The sequence below is a fragment of the Sciurus vulgaris genome (assembly GCF_902686455.1).
Source record: "Sciurus vulgaris genome assembly, chromosome: 7".
NCBI classification, from domain to species: Eukaryota; Metazoa; Chordata; class Mammalia; order Rodentia; family Sciuridae; genus Sciurus; species Sciurus vulgaris.
Window position 1 is genome coordinate 123,602,152 of NC_136467.1, and position 17,079 is coordinate 123,619,230.

General features: G+C 44.0%; 1 protein-coding gene and 1 long non-coding RNA gene across 6 annotated transcripts in view; one reads left to right on the plus strand and one right to left on the minus strand.

Annotated features, from left to right (window-relative positions):
• KIFC1 (kinesin family member C1) overlaps positions 1 to 17,079 on the minus strand; it is a 54,893-nt gene that overhangs the window by 1,598 nt on the left and 36,216 nt on the right. Inside the window, exons 1-10 of one of the 5 annotated variants that reach the window (XM_079147224.1) lie at positions 14,981 to 15,152; positions 7,944 to 8,084; positions 7,698 to 7,797; positions 7,133 to 7,186; positions 6,966 to 7,016; positions 6,384 to 6,784; positions 4,593 to 5,372; positions 3,626 to 3,916; positions 3,440 to 3,513; positions 2,330 to 3,302 (exon numbers count right to left, since the gene is read on the minus strand). In XM_079147224.1, the coding sequence (XP_079003350.1) occupies positions 3,041 to 3,302; positions 3,440 to 3,513; positions 3,626 to 3,916; positions 4,593 to 5,372; positions 6,384 to 6,784; positions 6,966 to 7,016; positions 7,133 to 7,186; positions 7,698 to 7,797; positions 7,944 to 7,970 (2,040 nt within the window). In that variant the 5' untranslated portion in view covers positions 7,971 to 8,084; positions 14,981 to 15,152 and the 3' untranslated portion in view covers positions 2,330 to 3,040. The other 4 variants (XM_079147223.1, XM_079147220.1, XM_079147221.1 and 1 more) reach the window with 4 other exon arrangements.
• Positions 15,329 to 17,079, plus strand: part of LOC306665610 — a 42,060-nt gene continuing 40,309 nt past the window's right edge. The window contains exon 1 of the long non-coding RNA XR_013765086.1: positions 15,329 to 15,491. This is a non-coding gene — a long non-coding RNA (uncharacterized lncRNA). The remainder of the gene's footprint in view (positions 15,492 to 17,079) is intronic.

Sequence of the window (17,079 nt, forward strand, 5' to 3'; positions counted from 1 at the left end):
CAATAAAGAATTCAGCATCTAACTTTCTTTTCCATTATGGACTGATTTTCTGAGCAAATACAGGCATATCTCATTTGATTGCACTTTATTGCACTTTGCAGATAATTGGCTTTTTAACAAAGGTTTATGGCAACTCTGCACTGAGCAACTCTATTGGAGCCAATTTTTCTAATAGCTCAGATGATCATTAGCACTGTTTAACATTTTTCAGTTAAGGTATGTATAATTTAAAAAGACATAATACAGGACTGCGGTTGTAGCTTAGTGGTAGAATACTTGTCTAGCATGTGTGAGGCACTGGGTTTGATCCTTAACACCACACAAAAATAATAAAGGTATGTGTCCATCTACAACTAAAATAATTTTTTAATAAGACACAATGCTATTTATTGCACTTAATAAACTACAATATAGTGTAAACATACTTTTTATATACACTGGGAAACAAAGTTCACGTGACTTGCATTATTGCAACATTTGCTTTATTTTAGTATTCTGGAACCAAACCTACAATATCTGAGGTAATACCTGTAGATGGCAAGGGAATATTCTTCATAGAATTATGATTAATATAGAACTGAGAAAATTAGGAAATTGACATTTTAAAATCCTCTTAAAAAATAATGGATCTAGTAATAATCACTATGTGAGAATGTTGGTTTGGTTTTTTTTTTTTTTTTGGGTGCTGGGGATCGAACCCAGGGCCTTGTGCTTACAAGGCAAGCACTCTACCGACTGAGCTATCTCCCCAGCCCCTGTTTTTTTTTTTTTTAAATGGATGGATTAGGTTAATAACACCCAAATCTATATACATATATTTTTTTGTACCAAGTATTGAACCCAGGGGTGCTTAACCAATGAAAACCATCTCCAGCCCTTTTTTATATTTCATTTAGAGACAGGGTCTTGCTAAGTTGCTTAGGGCCTTTGCTAAGTTGCTGAGGCTGGCACTGAATTTGCAATCCTCCTGCCTCAGCCACCCAAGCCACTGGGATTACAGGCATGTGCCACTGTACCTGGCTCAAATCTAATAATATTGATATAATTAAAAAACAACTAGATGTTTTATGTACACACACACACACACACACACACACACTGTACCATCTATTAAGTTTTTTGCCAAAGTTCAAATCCAGCCTTGGCAACATAAGGAGACCCTAAGCAACTCGGCGAGATCCCATCTCAAAATTTAAAAAAGGGCTAGGGACGTGGCTCAGTGGTTAAGCACTCCTGGGTTCAATCTCCGGTCCTCACTCCCCAAAAGTTTTCTTGCCAAGAAATTTAACTAGAATTTCAAATCTAATGAAACAACTACTAGATAACAAAAAGTAAGAGGGAAAGAGGAAGCAACCAGTTCAAATTCAGAATATGGTACATTCAGTAGGACAAATTGTTTTACTTCTTTAACAAATGGTATAAAAGTGAGGAGAGAGTCTGTGGCAGACTAAAATATACTTGATAATTCCACCTAATGGAATGAGCAGCCCTTGCTTGGATCCTAATTTGAACAAACCTAATGCAATTAGGTGAAACTTAACCAAGGCAACTAGACGAAACTTAACTTAATTATCAGGGGATATTAAGAAGTTCATGGGCTGGGGTTGGGCTCAGTGATAGAGGGCTCATCCAGAATGGGGGAGGCCCTGGGTTCGATCTCTCAGTACTGCATAAAAATAAAAGGTATTATGTGTTCACCAACAACTAAAATAAAAGATTTAAAAAAAAATGTTCATGTTGGTCAGGCACAGATGCCTATAATCCCAGCGACTCAGCCCTTGGCAAGACTCTCTCAAAATAAAAAGGTCTGAGGATGTGCCTCAGTGGTTAAGCTCCCCGGGGTTCAATCCCTCTTATCAAAAAAAAAAAGGTTCATGTTGTTACATGTTGATGTTGATACGTTGATATAACTAATTAAAAGGTGGGGGGGTATAACTCTTGGGTAGAGCATGTGTTTAGTATGCAGGAGGCCCTAGCTTCAATCTCCAACACCAAAATAAAAATAAAATACATAGTTAGAAACAAACACCACTGCCCTTTTAATTAAACTTGCTAAATATCAGGGGATGACCAAAGCTGGTGCAGGTGCTGAGACAGCTGACTATTCTATGGTAGAAAGCCAGTACTGCATGGGGCGAAGCCCAAGCACACCAGAAGGGGAGAAACAATCAAGACCACAGATAATGCCAGAAACTCACTGAAGGGCTCTAGATTCAGGGGGAAATTTTTTTTTTTTTTTTTACCCCCTGAAACAGAAACTCCTTGACTTGCTTAACTTTAACAGGAGCACTAAGGCTCCTTGAGAGTTCATGGCCACTGGGCTGATTGACCCTTGTGGGATGTGGAGACTGAGTTCAAACTATTTGGAATGCTCTGAAAAATCAGCATATCTCCTTTGTTCCAGCAATTTCATTTCAAACAATATTTCCTTACTTAAATGAAACTGAAAAAACACAAAATGACATGTTTTCAAGGTTAGTCATTGTGGCCTTGTTCATAATAGAGAGTGGAAACAATCCAAGTGTCCAGTAGAGGGAACTGGTGGATAAATTTTGGTATATCCACTAAGTGGAATCCTAGGCAGACCTAAAAATAATGCTATGATCCCCAAGTGCTGATGGTGCTGATGAGGAATATTACAAACAAGGTGCAAAACTATATACACACATAGGGCAATAAGAACATGTGTATAGTTGTTTTCATAACATAATAGTTTTGACCACTTAGTCACCTATTTGGTTTTTGTTTCAATTTTCTGCAGTGACAGGGATTCAATTGAACCCAGGCTTCACACATGCCAGGTAAGCACTCTACCAGTGAGCCCCAACCCCAGCCCCTAGTCACCTATTTTTAAAAGATCAATGCAAGCAGGGCACAGTGGTACATACCTGTTATCCCAGTGACTCAAGAGGCTGAGGCAGGAAGATTGAACATTCAAAGACAGCCTCAGCAACTTAGGAGTCCCTAAGCAACTTAGTGAGACTCTGTCTCAAAATAAAAAAGGCTGGGGACGTGGCTCAATGGTTAAGTGCCCCTGGGTTCAACCCACAGTACCCACCCCCCAAAAAAAACCAGGTAGGTAGTGTTTTGCTAGATGCCTGGCAAATGTAAACCAATTTTTTTGATAAATGTCTCCACCTCTCAAGCAGAGAGAAGAGGTTGGAATGGAGATGCCTACAACCAGCCAGGGGGTCCTGACAGGGCCTGGGCTTGGTGGTAATCGCACCTTGGAGGCAAAGCGTAGAGAGTTGAGGGACTCGGAGACATTCTCTTCTAGAGGGGAAATGTTCACAAACATGAGCCTGTGGAAAGATAAGAGACCCAACCAGCATTAGTGGTCAGTAGAGGCTGATAGGCTTCCACTGTTCTCCCTTCCTATCGTCACCTCAATTTCATCATAGTTTCTACCAGATCCCTTCTAGCTGCCCCTTTCACTCACATCTTAGCGCTGCCGCCCAGAGAGTTCTGTAGCAGGTACGTGAGCTTGCTATTCCGGTAAGGCACATGGGACTCCTAGAGGGTTGGTAGTGGAGAAAGGAAACTGGCTGTTAGGACAGGGCAGTGTTCTGCATGACTCATCCCAACTGGTTCCCCAAGTCTCACCTGGCCCTGTTCCCATTCCCACCTTGTTGCTCAGGGCCATGATGACCAGCCCCAGTGTGGACAGGCTGCTATTAATGGCCTGTGTTTCCCGAAGACGATCCCGCTCCCCTGGGCCAAGGGCTAAGCCAGGGTCTAGTCGCTCACTCCCAGCCAAGTCCACAAGGTTGAGGGGAGCAACACATTGTAGACCTCGGGCAGCATGCTCTCCAGAGATCTGCAGCTGGAACACACTGTGGCTGCGTGAAGATCGCTCATTCTGGGCAGTACGGGCCACAGCCCGATTCTGACGGGCCAGATGAAGCAGGGTCTCCACCTGGGAACAGGGAACAGCAAGAAGCAAAGGCACACAGGAAGTCAGCACATGATACTGTCAGGTATGGCAATGAATGTCAGCCCCTGATATCCTGAAGTTTTCCTTTTACTCAATGAATAGACAAAATAAATAAAATATACTATGTTTTGAGAATGCTAAGGAGCAAAACCATAGAACAAGAAGTTGTATGAAGGGGCTGGGGTTGTAGCTCAATGGTGTGAGGCACTGGGTTCAATCCTCAGCACCACATAAAAATGAATTAATTCATTAAATAAAGGTATTGCATCCAGCTACAACTAAAAAAATTTTTTAAAAAAAGTCGTGTGAAGGTGGGTGGAAAGTCCAGATTGGCCTACTGCCTTAAGATCTCCAAAGAAGGAGCGTTCAGGCAAAGGCTCTGAAACAGGATTATGACGGCTTGAAGAACAGCCAGGAGGCCAGCATGTCTACAATGAACTGAGCAAGACACACAGCAGGAATAAACCTGAGATGCAATCAGCAGGAGCTGGGGGACTCTTGCCCCTTCCTCTCTACTCCCAAGGCATGTCTGTCTCCCTTACAGCTGACCAGCCCATCTCCACAACTCACCTTTTATCTTTCAATTTTCTCCGGCTCCATCTGCAGCACCCTGCCCACTCTTCCCCATTCTCCAGTTCCAGTTCCCATAGGTACAAACCTCTTTCTCACAGGAGACAGGGACATATCGGGCATTGGTGACAGTAAGCTCCTCACTCCCTGGTCCTGCCCGACGAATCTCACATTCGCCCCCTTGGCCCTTCCGGGTCCCAGTGGCTAGCAGGTCTCGAACAGTCTCATTATAGATCTCTACGTAGCTTGCCACAAAGCTGTAGGTCCAGCCCTGGCCATTCAGATCCTGGGCCACAGAGAAGAGATGCCGCAGGGCCCGAGGGATCAGCCCCTCCAACTGGGGATCTCCCCCAGGCCCACCCTCCATTGTAAAGGTCTTGCCACTGCCTGTCTGACCATAGGCAAAGATGCATACTGGGTAGCCATCCAGGGCGGACTGGACAAGCATGGCGATCTCCTCAAACACTTCATCCTGCCTACTTCCTGGTGGGAATACCCGGTCAAAGGAGAAGTCGTGGCGGGTAGTGGAGGCTGGTGCCCCACTCAGGGTTGCACGCCGATCATCAGACCGGAAGAGGCTAAGGCGAGTTGGAGGATCAGTGGGCCCACCAGGGCCAGAAGGAAACAGGAGGAAGCCAGGGGATGGGGTGGGCTCCCCTGCAAGGACAGGGCGAACCCGGCAGAATACCCGGATATTGCCCTTCAGTTCCTGCAGCTGGTTGTGCAACCGCCGGCGCTCCATCTCTAACCCATGGAGACGGTCTCCTCGCTCAGCCAGTAAGGCCGCCTGGGCTGCAGCTTCCTGCTGCAGAGATGCCACCTTTGCTTGGCTGCTTGACAGAGCTGCTTCTGATGCCTGTAGCCTCCTCTGCCCAAAATGGAACAGACACACAGGGTGAGATGCAACCAAAAATAAAAACAAGTCATGTAACAAAGATGGAATGGTGTGTGTGTGTGTGTAGGTGGGGTCCCTGGCCCTTGATATCTCAGACTGGTAAAGAAATAGATATAAGAACATAGGGAATCAGGGGCCGGGGATGCAGCTCAGTGGAAGAATGATTTTCTACCATGTAAGAAGAAAGGGGAATGGGAAAAGGAAAGAGGGAATCATAGTACAAGGAAAGGAGAGAAAAAGAAAAAGAGGGAATCATAATACTAGGATAGGAAGTGCTACGGGACTATCTAAAAAGGGCACTGAGAGGGTATCTAGGCTGATAGCCAAAACTATAAGAGCGAACCAAGGGAAAGCTGGAGTATAGAAAGAATTTTCCAGAAAGAGGAAAGTGTTGGGCTGGGGATGTGGCTCAGTGGTGAAGTGCTCCTGGGTTCAATCCTTGGTACCAAGAAAAAAAATGAGAAAAGTTTATATGCAAAGTGCCAGAAATGAGAGTTGAGTCATTTGGGAAACTGCAAGTAATTCAGTCTAATTGGAGTTCACCAAGGAGTTCAATGGACACGGGAAGAGGGAGAGAGAGCACTATAGAAATTTGCAATCAAGATGAAGAACTGAAGAAAAAGAGGAACATAGAGAACTAGGAGAAGACACAGATACATGTGAGCTACAAGGAGACATAAGAAAAGTGGGGGCAGAAAGCAATAGTCAGAAGTGGACTTGGGGGCTGGGGCTATAGCTCAGTGGTAGAGCACTTGCCTAGCATGTGTGAGGCACTGGGTTTGATCCTTAGTACCACATAAAAATAAACAAATAAAATAAAGGCATACTGTCCATCTACAACTAAAAAAAAAAAAAGAAAGAAAAAAGAAAAAAAGTGGACTGAGTTAGAGGACAGAGGCATAGTGCTGAGATAGGTGGGTTCAGGAGTTCCAAGCCCAAAGAGACTTCAAGGTAACTTGGAAGGGAAAGAGAACATGACCTTACCTCTTGCTCCTCCAATCGGGTTGTCAGCCCCCTCCGCTCCTCCTGCAATTCCAACTGTTCTTTCTGGAGGACTTGCACTAAACCTTCCTGTGTGCCCAGTCGTTCTTCCAGCTCCAGGACCCGGGCACTCAGATTCCCAAGCTGCTCTTGGCCCTGCTCAGCCTGGGCACGTACCCTAGTCAACTCCCCTTCTAGAGTACTACGTTCTGTCCCCAAGGCCTTAGCCTGCTGTTGGGACTCTTTAAGTTGTTCCCGCAGCTGCTGGTTCTCTTGGTCCAATGTTTGAGTCTTCTCCCGGCAGCGTTTCAGCTCTGCATTTAGGTCACATAACTGACCCTTTAAGTCCCAGGGAGGACGTTTGCTGGGTTTCTTTCCTCCCACCATGGGAGGAGCAGCTGTTGCTAACATGGGCACAGAAAGGACAAAGGTCAGCAGAAATCTTGGCTCTACTCTTCCTCCCTTCTGGTCTTCAGGGCTTCCACACCCAATGCCCTTCCCCCTCCAGAAAGGGATTTTTCTGGGCACTCACCACACCACCTTTTCTTCCCTATCCCAGTCTTTCACCCAATGTTTGTCACTTACAGCCAGGTTTCTGGGCAGGAACAGAAGGGACTGATTTCTGATTCTTCAACACTAGAGAATTGGATGTTGACAAAAGAATTATAGAACCAATGTCCTTCCACCTCCACCTTTCTCCCTTAACACATACCCCAAATCCCTTCTCAGTCTCAGCTCTTAAGCGCAATTACCTGCAGTAATAGCTGTGGAACAACGGGGTCCTGTCTTCTTGGGAACTTTTTGAACTGACCAGAGAAGGGAGAGGAAAAAGTGTAACGATCATGTACTGGCTGAGCCAGAAGCAGGGGAGATGCATTTTCTAAATATCAGAGATAGTTTCTTTCATCCCATAAGTATGACCAGCTCCTGATGACACCCCTCCTAGGTCCAGAAATTACTCACCATGCCAAGACACAAGTTGGAGTGAGACAAGTGAAAAGAACAGAGCAAGAAAACCATATGTAAAGTATGCTATTATTCATGTGAAAAAAATGGAAGATGATGTCTGTATTTGCTTATATACCCACAGAATATCCCTAGGACATGCAGTTGCCCCAGGGAAAGTAAACTGGGTAGCTAGAGAAAATATGGAGGAAACTTTACTGTATAACAGTCTTTATGCCTTTGGAATTTTGAACCAAGTGAAATGTTACTACCTACTCAAAATAGATTAAAATTGAAAGAAGAAAAGAAAAGCATGAGTAAATAAGCATTGCACATCTATGCCCCTGGGTCCTGTCCACACCTAGAGCCCACCTGCAGTATGGCCTTGTGTCTGTGGTACTGTGGTGATGGGCGGTGCTCTGGAGCGGGATGTGTCAATTTTGGTTGTTGCGCCCACACCTCGTGTCCGTTTCTGGAGAAAGGTAAGGACAGGGTCCATAGTCACCTTCCCTTATTGGTTTTTACTCTCTCGCTCTCATGAACACACACAAACCCACACACACACATGCAACCTCACTCACACATATATACATGCACAGCTCTCCACACCTAGCTCACCTTTGCAGGTTCCAACACATCTTCCATCTGGTCAGGTCCCCTCTTGAGCCTACTTCCTGGGAGAGGCAATCGGGAAGGGCCTTTGACCAGTGGTGTCTTCAGCTCTATGTTCCTCTTCACTTCCAATAAGGGGGACCTCTGCTGGAAAAAGTCATTTTTAAGATAATACCCAGGAATACAAATGCCCTATGAACTCCCCCTGTTGACCCCCAGCCTTAATTCCCAATGTCACCATTATTAACTGAGTACCACCCGTGCCAAATGCTGGACTCAGATTTTGTGCCAGCCAAATAGCATGGAGCATGACATAATAAAAGTGGGAACAATCTAAAGGAAAAGCTGGACAGATGTAACTTTCATGGCAGAATGAAACAAGCAAAAAGAAATGACATTTCTTTTAGAAGGCAAAACTCAAATACACTCATGGTGTGGCCGAAAACCAAAAGGTCCTTTTTGCTGGGGTTGAGATCACAAATAAAGGACAGAGAATGGAAGACAGAGAAGATTGAAGACTGGTTGAAAGAAGCAGGCAGACAGGATTTATCAAGCACTGTTTTAAATGCTTTATCTGCATAAACTCTATCTTCATGGCAGCCTATTGAGGGGCTATTATTAGTTAGTAGCACTAATTAGTTGTTAGTGCCAATTATTAGTTTTACAGATGATGGAAGGAAGGCACAGAAAGGGAAAACAGACTTAGAATACAGTCTGATTCTGGAGGACATATGTTTAACTCTTGGACCATGCTGCCCTATAAATCTGGGGCACCAGGTTAAGAAGTTTAGTCTATATCTCTGCACGCTGGGAAGAGCCACCTAGTTTTTAAAAGCCAGCCTAAGCAATTTAGTGAGACCCTGTCTCAAAATAAAAATAAAAAGGGCTGAAGGTGTGGCTCAGTGGATAAACACTGGGTTCAATCCCTGATACCAAATAAAAAAAAAAACAGATAAAAATGTTTGAGTTGTAAGTATCCCAACTTGCATGGGGAAGACAAGGAAGTACCATGACCAATTTAGAGACCATAAAGTATGATGTAGGGGGCTGGGGTTGTAACTCAGTGGTAGAGTGCTTGCCCCTCAGGTGTGAGGCACTGGGTTCGATCCTCAGCACCACATAAAAATAAATAAATAAAAATAGAGGTATAAAATAGAGGTATTGTATCCATCTACAACTATTTAAAGAAAAACAAAGTATGATGTAGGGGGCAGTAGGAAAAGAGAGATCCTCTCTTTGAAGTCCATGGCTGCTCACATCCAGGGTAACCAATCATTTTGGTTTACTAGGAACTAAGGGGTTGCTTGGGACAGAGGAATTTCAGTACTAAAACAGGCTGGAGAAAGGGGTAGGCATCCTAATTAGATGGAGAAAAGTATAAGAGAAGTTTTTTTTTTTTTTTTTAGTTGTAGATGGACACAATACCTTTGTTTTATTTACTTATTTTTATGTGGTACTGAGGATTGAACCCAGTGCCTCACATGTGGTAGACAAGTGCTCCACCACTGAGCCACAACCCCAGTCCTAAGACAACTATTCTATAAGGTATTTTTAGGTAGAGTCTTTAAGATAAGAAAGAGTTGGCTTGATGAGCTCAGGCCAAGGACAAACATTCCAGGTAGAGAGGGAGGAGGGTGTATGCACAAATGACAACTTGTTCTACTCAGCTGAACACATGGGTTGTACAAAGAAAGTGAGCAGATAACAACAAAGGCAGAAGGGAAGATTGTGGTGGTCAATCTGGCATATAAAGGAATCTGGACCCTAAAGGGAGGAGGGAGCCTGATAATTTTTAGTTAGAAGAGAATGACTACATTTGTATTAAAAAAGAAAAAAAGAAAAAAAAAAATGTGAACTGTGAGCAATGTGAAGAAAGGTATCACAAACAGGAGAAACTGTATCATTCACCCAGAGATTTGTTGGACATCTGCTTTGCTGATGTCAGATATTGCTCTAGGTGCTGGGCTGAGAGTAAAGAACAGCAAGTCCCTGCCTTTCCAGAGCTTACTCTCTAAGGCAGACTTTCCCAACTGGGGCATTGTAAGAATTAAACTATAGAAAATGATCTATGTTCTCAATTCTCCCAAGGACATAGATGACCCTTACTATTCTGGACATGAGAGAATTTCACTTACCAGATGTAAAGTTGGGCAGTGGGGATGAAGAAGAGGGACTGAAACATGTGAAATCAATTACTGGTATAACTAGGAACTGGCTTGGAAAAGAGCACAGGCAGGGAGGAAGGTAGAGGAAGTCCAGGCTAACTCCCAGGGGCCTACTGCAGTTCCATCATCCACATCACAGGAGAAAGGGCTATTTTGGTTGTTATTTAATTCTAAAATCAGTAGGGCTGTGGTATAATTCAGTGGCAGAGCACTTGTCTACTGTGTTATATTCCCAACACTGAAAAAAAAAAAAAAAAATCATTACAGATTCACATACTATAGTAAGAAATATTACAGAAATCCAATTACCTCCAGGGCTGGATTTATTTATTTTTTCCCTTTTCTATTTTTGTGGTACTGGGGATTAAGCCCAAGGGCACTCTACCACTGAACTACATCCCCAACCTTTTCATTTTTTTAATTTTGAGACAGGGTCTCACTACTTTGCCAAGGCTGACCTTGAACTTGGAATCCTCCTGTCTGTACACCACCATGTCTGGGGGGAAAGAGTTGTATTTTAAAGGATGTTACGTTGAGTTTGGGGAAAGGGAGCTTCAGCTACCTGATACAATGAGATATATTCAAGAATGTTCAAACTGAACATGGTGGTAGCATACCTGTAACCCCAGCTGAGGCTGGGATATGAGCATTCCAAGTTCAGCAACTTAGTGAGACCGTGTCTAAAAAATAAAACTGAAAAGAGCAGGGATGTAGCTCAGTGGTAGTGTACCCTGGGTTCAATTTGGTTTTGGTTTATTTATTGTCTTTCACTACATTAGATTATGAGCACCACTAGAACTTGTCCTATTTTGTTCATAACTAACCACAGGCCCTACTACAATGTCTGCTACACGGTTAAGACTCTATGATTTTTGAAGGAATTAAATGTCTACCAGTGAAGGAATACTTAAATGGTGATATATCCCAACCATTTTTTCCCAACCAGCTGTAGAAATGCACACATAGAATGCTTATTTTAATTTAGTATAATCAAATAGAGTATGAAAACCAATTTTCTTTTTAAATATTTCAACATCAAACACTATGTGTGCCCTTCCTCCTCTCTACACTACCTCTGTAGATCTACTATGGATCTAGCTCCTTGGATTCAGAAAATGTATTCAGGGAATGAACAGTGGTAGAGCACTAATCTAGCATGTGTGAGGCCCTGGGTTTGATTCCCTAGAACCAAAAGGAAGAAAGAAGGGAAGAAAAGAAGATATTTAAAGATTTGTTTATTCATAATTCAGTATTTTATTTTTCTCTGATCTATAATGCTATGATCCTCAACTTTCCAGAATAAGAAGGATAAGCACTTTCTTTTTACAAGAACAGACATTCATTCAATGCCTCTTAAATCCACTTCACCACAAGATCACAGAGGGATGTCTGCTCCTAAGGCAACCCCTTCCTTCACATGCAGATCCCACACTTCCTCACCAGCTCAGGAACGCTGCTCCAGAGACCCTTTCCTTCTCTCCTTTGCACCATCAGTTTTTCACACTCTAATAGAGCAATCCAATCAGTATAAAACACAAACATTATGCTTTCCAACCTAAAAAAGTCTCTTGACTATGCTCTCCCAGTTAGCTAATTACCCTTTTCCTTGCTGCTCTTTGCTGCAAAACTACTCAAAAGTATTGTGTAGGGGCTGGGGATACAGCTCAGATGGTAGAGTGCTTGCCTTGCAAGTACTAAGGCCCTGGGTTCGATACCCAGCACTGCAAAAAAAAAAAAAAAAAATAGTATTGTGTCGGGCTGGGGCTGTAGCACAATAGTGGAGAACATGCCTAGCACATGCCTAGCACATGTTCGAAGCACTGGGTTCAAACATTAGCAGCACATAAAATAAAGATATGCTGTCCATCTACAACTACAAAAAATAAAAAAATAACAAGTATTAGTTAAAGAACTTTGTCCAAGTTATGTTCTAAACCCATTTCAATCATTCTATCATTCCATCAAAACCACTGTCCTCAAATACACCAGTAACTTTCTTCATTTAGCTTCCAAGAGACCACCCTTCCTTGGTTTTCCTAACTCACAAATAGGTCACTCTCATCTTTCTAAACATTAATGACTGCCTATGCTCTGTCTGTAATTATCATCCACTCCCATGGCTTCAAATACTACTGATATGCTGAGAGTTCCCAAATTTCCATCTCCAGCCCATACTTCATTTCTGAACTCAACATAAAACTGACTCTTCAACTTCACTTAGAAATTTAACAACTAGACAGGTGTGGTGTGGCAACCACTTATAACCTCACTGAGGCTAAGGCAGGAGGATTGAATTTTGAGGCCAGCCTTGGCAACTTAGGGAGACCTTGTCTCAAAATATGGAAAGAGCTGGGGGATGTAGCTCAGAAGTAAAGTATCCCCTGCTCCAATCCCAAGTACCCGCCCCCCCAAAAAAAAAGTTTACTAACTGACCTTTAGATATACAACCACCCAATCAAACTTGTTTCTCTTTAGTTTTCTCCATATCAGTTGATACAATTCCATTATTCAGGTGATCAAGCCAAAAAGCCCAGAGTCCTTTCTTTCTTTTACATAACACATCTGATTTGTCCACAAAGCATAACTAATTCTATCCTCAAAATATATCCAGGGGCTGGAGTTGTAGGTCAGTGGTGCATCACTTGCCTCACATGTATAAGGCACCAGGTTTGAACCTCTGCACTACATAAAAATAAGTAAGTAAAATAGAAATATTGTGTCCATCTACAACTAAAAAAATTTCAAAAAATATCTATCTATCTATCTATCTATCTATCTATCTATCTATCTATCTATCTATCTATCTATCCATCCATCCAACCACACAGCCATGTGTGGTGGTGCATGCCTGTAAGCCCAGTGGCTCAGGAGGCTGAGGCAGGAGGACTACAAATTCAAAGCCAGCCTCAACAACTTGCTAGGCCCTGAGCAACTTAGTGAGACTCTGTCTCAAAATATAAATGATGGGCTGGGGATATAGCTCAGTTGGTGAAGTGTTTGCCTTGGAAGCACAAGTCCTTGGGTTCAATCTCCAGCACCTCAAAAAATAAACAAGAACGTCTGGGGATGTGGCTCAGTGGCTAAGTGCCCCTAGGTTCAATCCCTGGTACCTCCCAACCACTTGTTATTACTTCTTCCACTGCTACCACCCTGGATTATCATACTCCAGTGGTTCTCAACAGGAGATAAGTTTTACCCCCCACTTCCAGATGACATTTAACAGTGACTAAAGACATAGGCTGTCATGACTAGGAGGGAGTTGCTATTAGCATCCAGTGGGTGGAGTCCCAGGGTGGGGTGCTAAGAATCAAAAATGTACAGGAAGCACTCCCACACTCACAGTAAACTATCAATAGTGTCAAGGTTGAGAAAATCTGTCACACTAACAGATCTTGTTTCCATCTTTGCCCCCTTTACAGCCTAATCTCCATAATGCAGACTGATCCTCTTAAAATGTAAGACAGATCTCATCTCTCTGCTTAAAACCATCCAATGAATCTTACTAAGAGCAAAACTCAAAGTGCTCTCATTGGTTCCTACAGAAGTAAACTTGATCAGCAGTCCTAATCCTCATTACCTAACTTACAGTCCCACAACTTTCCCACTTGCTCACTTGATTTCAGTCACACTGGCTTCCTTATCAGGGACTCTATTCTGATAGATTCTCTCAATATCAACTCCTTTATCTTCTTCAGGTCTTTAATTAACTCTAAACTTTCAGTGGGGCTTCCTGAGATCACTCTAATACTCTACTACATTTTCTGCTTGTCTTTTCATAGAAGGGCAGCTTCATGATGGCTGGGATTTCTTTTCTTTGAACTCAAGAACTCCTCCATGGCAGGAAGGCTGGAATTTGTGCTATTCACTGCTATCCTAAGTGCCTACAACTGTGCCTGACACATAGTAGGTGCTCAGGAAATATTTGGAGAACAGATCTGAGGGACTTTTACTATTTTTCAGTCACATCACACTGTACTGCTCTTTGGTTGTCAAGACACAAAGAAATCTCTTCAGGTTAAATCCTGACTTTGGGTAAATATAAACGTCAAAATATACTAAACAAAGGACTCAGAACTTTCCTGGCACCAGAGGTCAGTACACACTGTCACATACATACACATATTGCCACTGAGAGGGGTGCTGTAAATGATTGTTGCACCGATAAGAGAAGGAGTTAAAGTTAACCGGTCTCACTGGGCTGGAATCTCGGCAAAATTTAGGTAAATAGGGACGATGGAGTCCTTCGGTCCAGATTACTCCATTCCCTCTCTCCAGTGTCTACACCTCGAAGCAGAAAGACAACACAAAATCCAACAGCAGGATTTGGCCCTCAGACACCATTTCCCCAGAGGCAGAGGTCATCTCAGAACTCTCCCTTCTTATACACTGCAATCCTAAGAATGGAGAGGCGGAAACGAGACTGAGAATTCGAAACAGGTAATCCTAGAGGTATGAATGGGAGACCGGCCGCCAAGACTGGAAGCTGGGGACAGCGACCTCCTGGGGCTGCTCCCTGCGGTCTCCACTGCCCCCTTTGCCCGTTCCACTGTCGCGGGGCCGCACGGATCTCTGCCCTCCAGGCAGGCATGACCGAGGCCGGCCGGGTGCCGCGGGCGTGGCAGCATCAGGGTGGCCGCCTGTTGCTTTTCATCCCAGCCAAAGGAGCGCTCCACTTCTACTCACCTGCGACTCCATGTCCACCTCTGCCCCACGCACTCCAGGGAGTGCAATGGAAGAGGACAGTGCGCCGGGATTCGCGGGACCCGCGTTCTCGCGGTCGCTAGCGACACAGAGCACGCACGCTAGGGACTCCAGTGGCTAGCAGCCCCGCGCCACACCCGCCACTTTTGAATTTCAACGGCTGCCACCCATTCTCACCTCGCTCCGCACTCAGGGGCCAATAGTCGCCGTCGTCACAGTCGACAACCAATCACAGCGCCCTCCGCCTCCAGAGGCCACACCCGCCCGACCGGCGCCTTCTCCTTCGTGTTTCGCTGGCGCCGGGGAGTTAGGCTGACTGATCCCACTTCCGGCTCCGCTTTTCCTCTCACCCCTCCCTCCTCCAGCAGTAAGAGTGCTGGACTTCCTCTGCGTTCCCCGCCGCCGCTCGCTACGTCAGAAAATGCGTGGAGAAGACCGCACGAATTGACTGGTCGAACGTAACTGGCTGGGAGGGAGTGGGCGGGGCTGGAGGAAAGGAATCACGCGTGCGCGAAACAGGACCCATGCAGGCAAGAAGTGGGACGAGCGCCTCCTCGCGACTGTAGTGGGGTACGCACACGTTACCCGCAACCGACTCTGAGTCCAGGGCTCCAGCACCAACTCTCCTGGTCGAGTTACTGGTCCCAGAAGTGGGAGCTGGAGCCTTCAAACAAACGTTAATGGCCAGGTTTGTCCATTTCCGGTCATTTTGCCATTTCTCATCAAATTTAAGAACGTTGTGTGCATCTTGGCGCTCCATGGAAGCCCAAGGGTGGGTATTCAAGGATGTATCTATGCAGCCGTCTGTCCTACCCCACCGCATGTGAACCTGGGCAGTGTGATGTGGAAGTACTTTGGGACCTCGGAGTCTCGAACCCAGGAAGGATTTACTGCTTCCATTTATGCAGTTTTAAATGCTTTTCACACCTTATCTCTTTTAGTAATGGCAAAAATTCACTGAGCTTTTATTATGTGCCAAGTACTTTGCCTGTCTTATGTGAAAAAGATGGATTAAAGTAACAAATACAAGGTGATAGTGGTGGCAGGGAGTGGATCTAAATTCCGTTATTTTCAAATTTCAAGCTATTCGTAATTCCATATTACCCCTACCAATCTTGGTAGCAATAAACAACAACCCCCTTATGTGTGAATAATGCACTACTTTGCCAAGTGATTCTACCAGTTTGTTCGTTTGAGTTTCCAACCAATCCTGAGGGATAGGCAGGACAGGGGTTTTATTTATAAAACTGAAAGCCAGGGAACTTGGGCAAGGAGTATAGCTCAATGATAAAGTCTTGCATAGCGCCAGGCATGTAATCCCAGGGACTCAGGAGGCTGAGGCAGAGGATCGCATGCTCGAAGCCAGCCTCAACAATTTAGCGAGTCCCTAAGCAACTTATCAAGACCCTGTCTCAAAATTTAAAAAATAAAAAAGAGTTAGGGGTGTAACTCAGTAGTTAAGTGCCCCTGGGTTCAATCCCTGGTACAAAAAAAAAGGTCTTGCATAGCATGGTGAGACCCTAGGTTTGATTCCCAGCAGCAACAATGACAGAAAATAAATATAAATTAATTAATTAAAAAACTATAGCACACATCAATAATGGTGAATGTTGAAAGCATACCTCTCAAAATGAGGAACAAGGATAGAATGGTATGTATATGTGTGTGTGTGTGTGTATATATATATATATATACATATATATATGTATATGGAACATATATATGTATATATACATATATAAGTTCCATATATATATATATGGAACTTAGTGAGACCCTGTCTCAAAATAAAAAGAAAGGGCTAGGGGTGTAGTTCAATGATAGAGTATCCCTGGTTTAAATCCCAAGTACCGCCCCCCCAAACACACAAAGTCACAAAATAATACTCCATGTTATTACAGCAGTAGCCTTATATATCTTGTCTTTAACTGCATCTCTCGATTGCATCAAGAGGCCATGTGTCAAGTCCATAGCCCAGTTGTACCAGGGCGATGAGATAGATTGCTGAGATGCCAAAGAAATACTTGGACATGGTATATGGAGCATTATGGAGAAATGCTTACAGAAAAGGTCCAGTGGCAACAGGCTGAACAGATAGCATCTCTGTCACTCACTATGCTCCGCTAAGCAGTGCCTTCTCTTTCATTTGTCCAGTGGCAGCCTGCCAGATAAATGACATGTATCCTTTTTACAGTGTCCAGTTCCATGCCAGTGGCCACTGAGAGTTGAGAAGAGTGTTCTATGTGTTAGGCAGCAGAAGAGGTGACATCATCAGC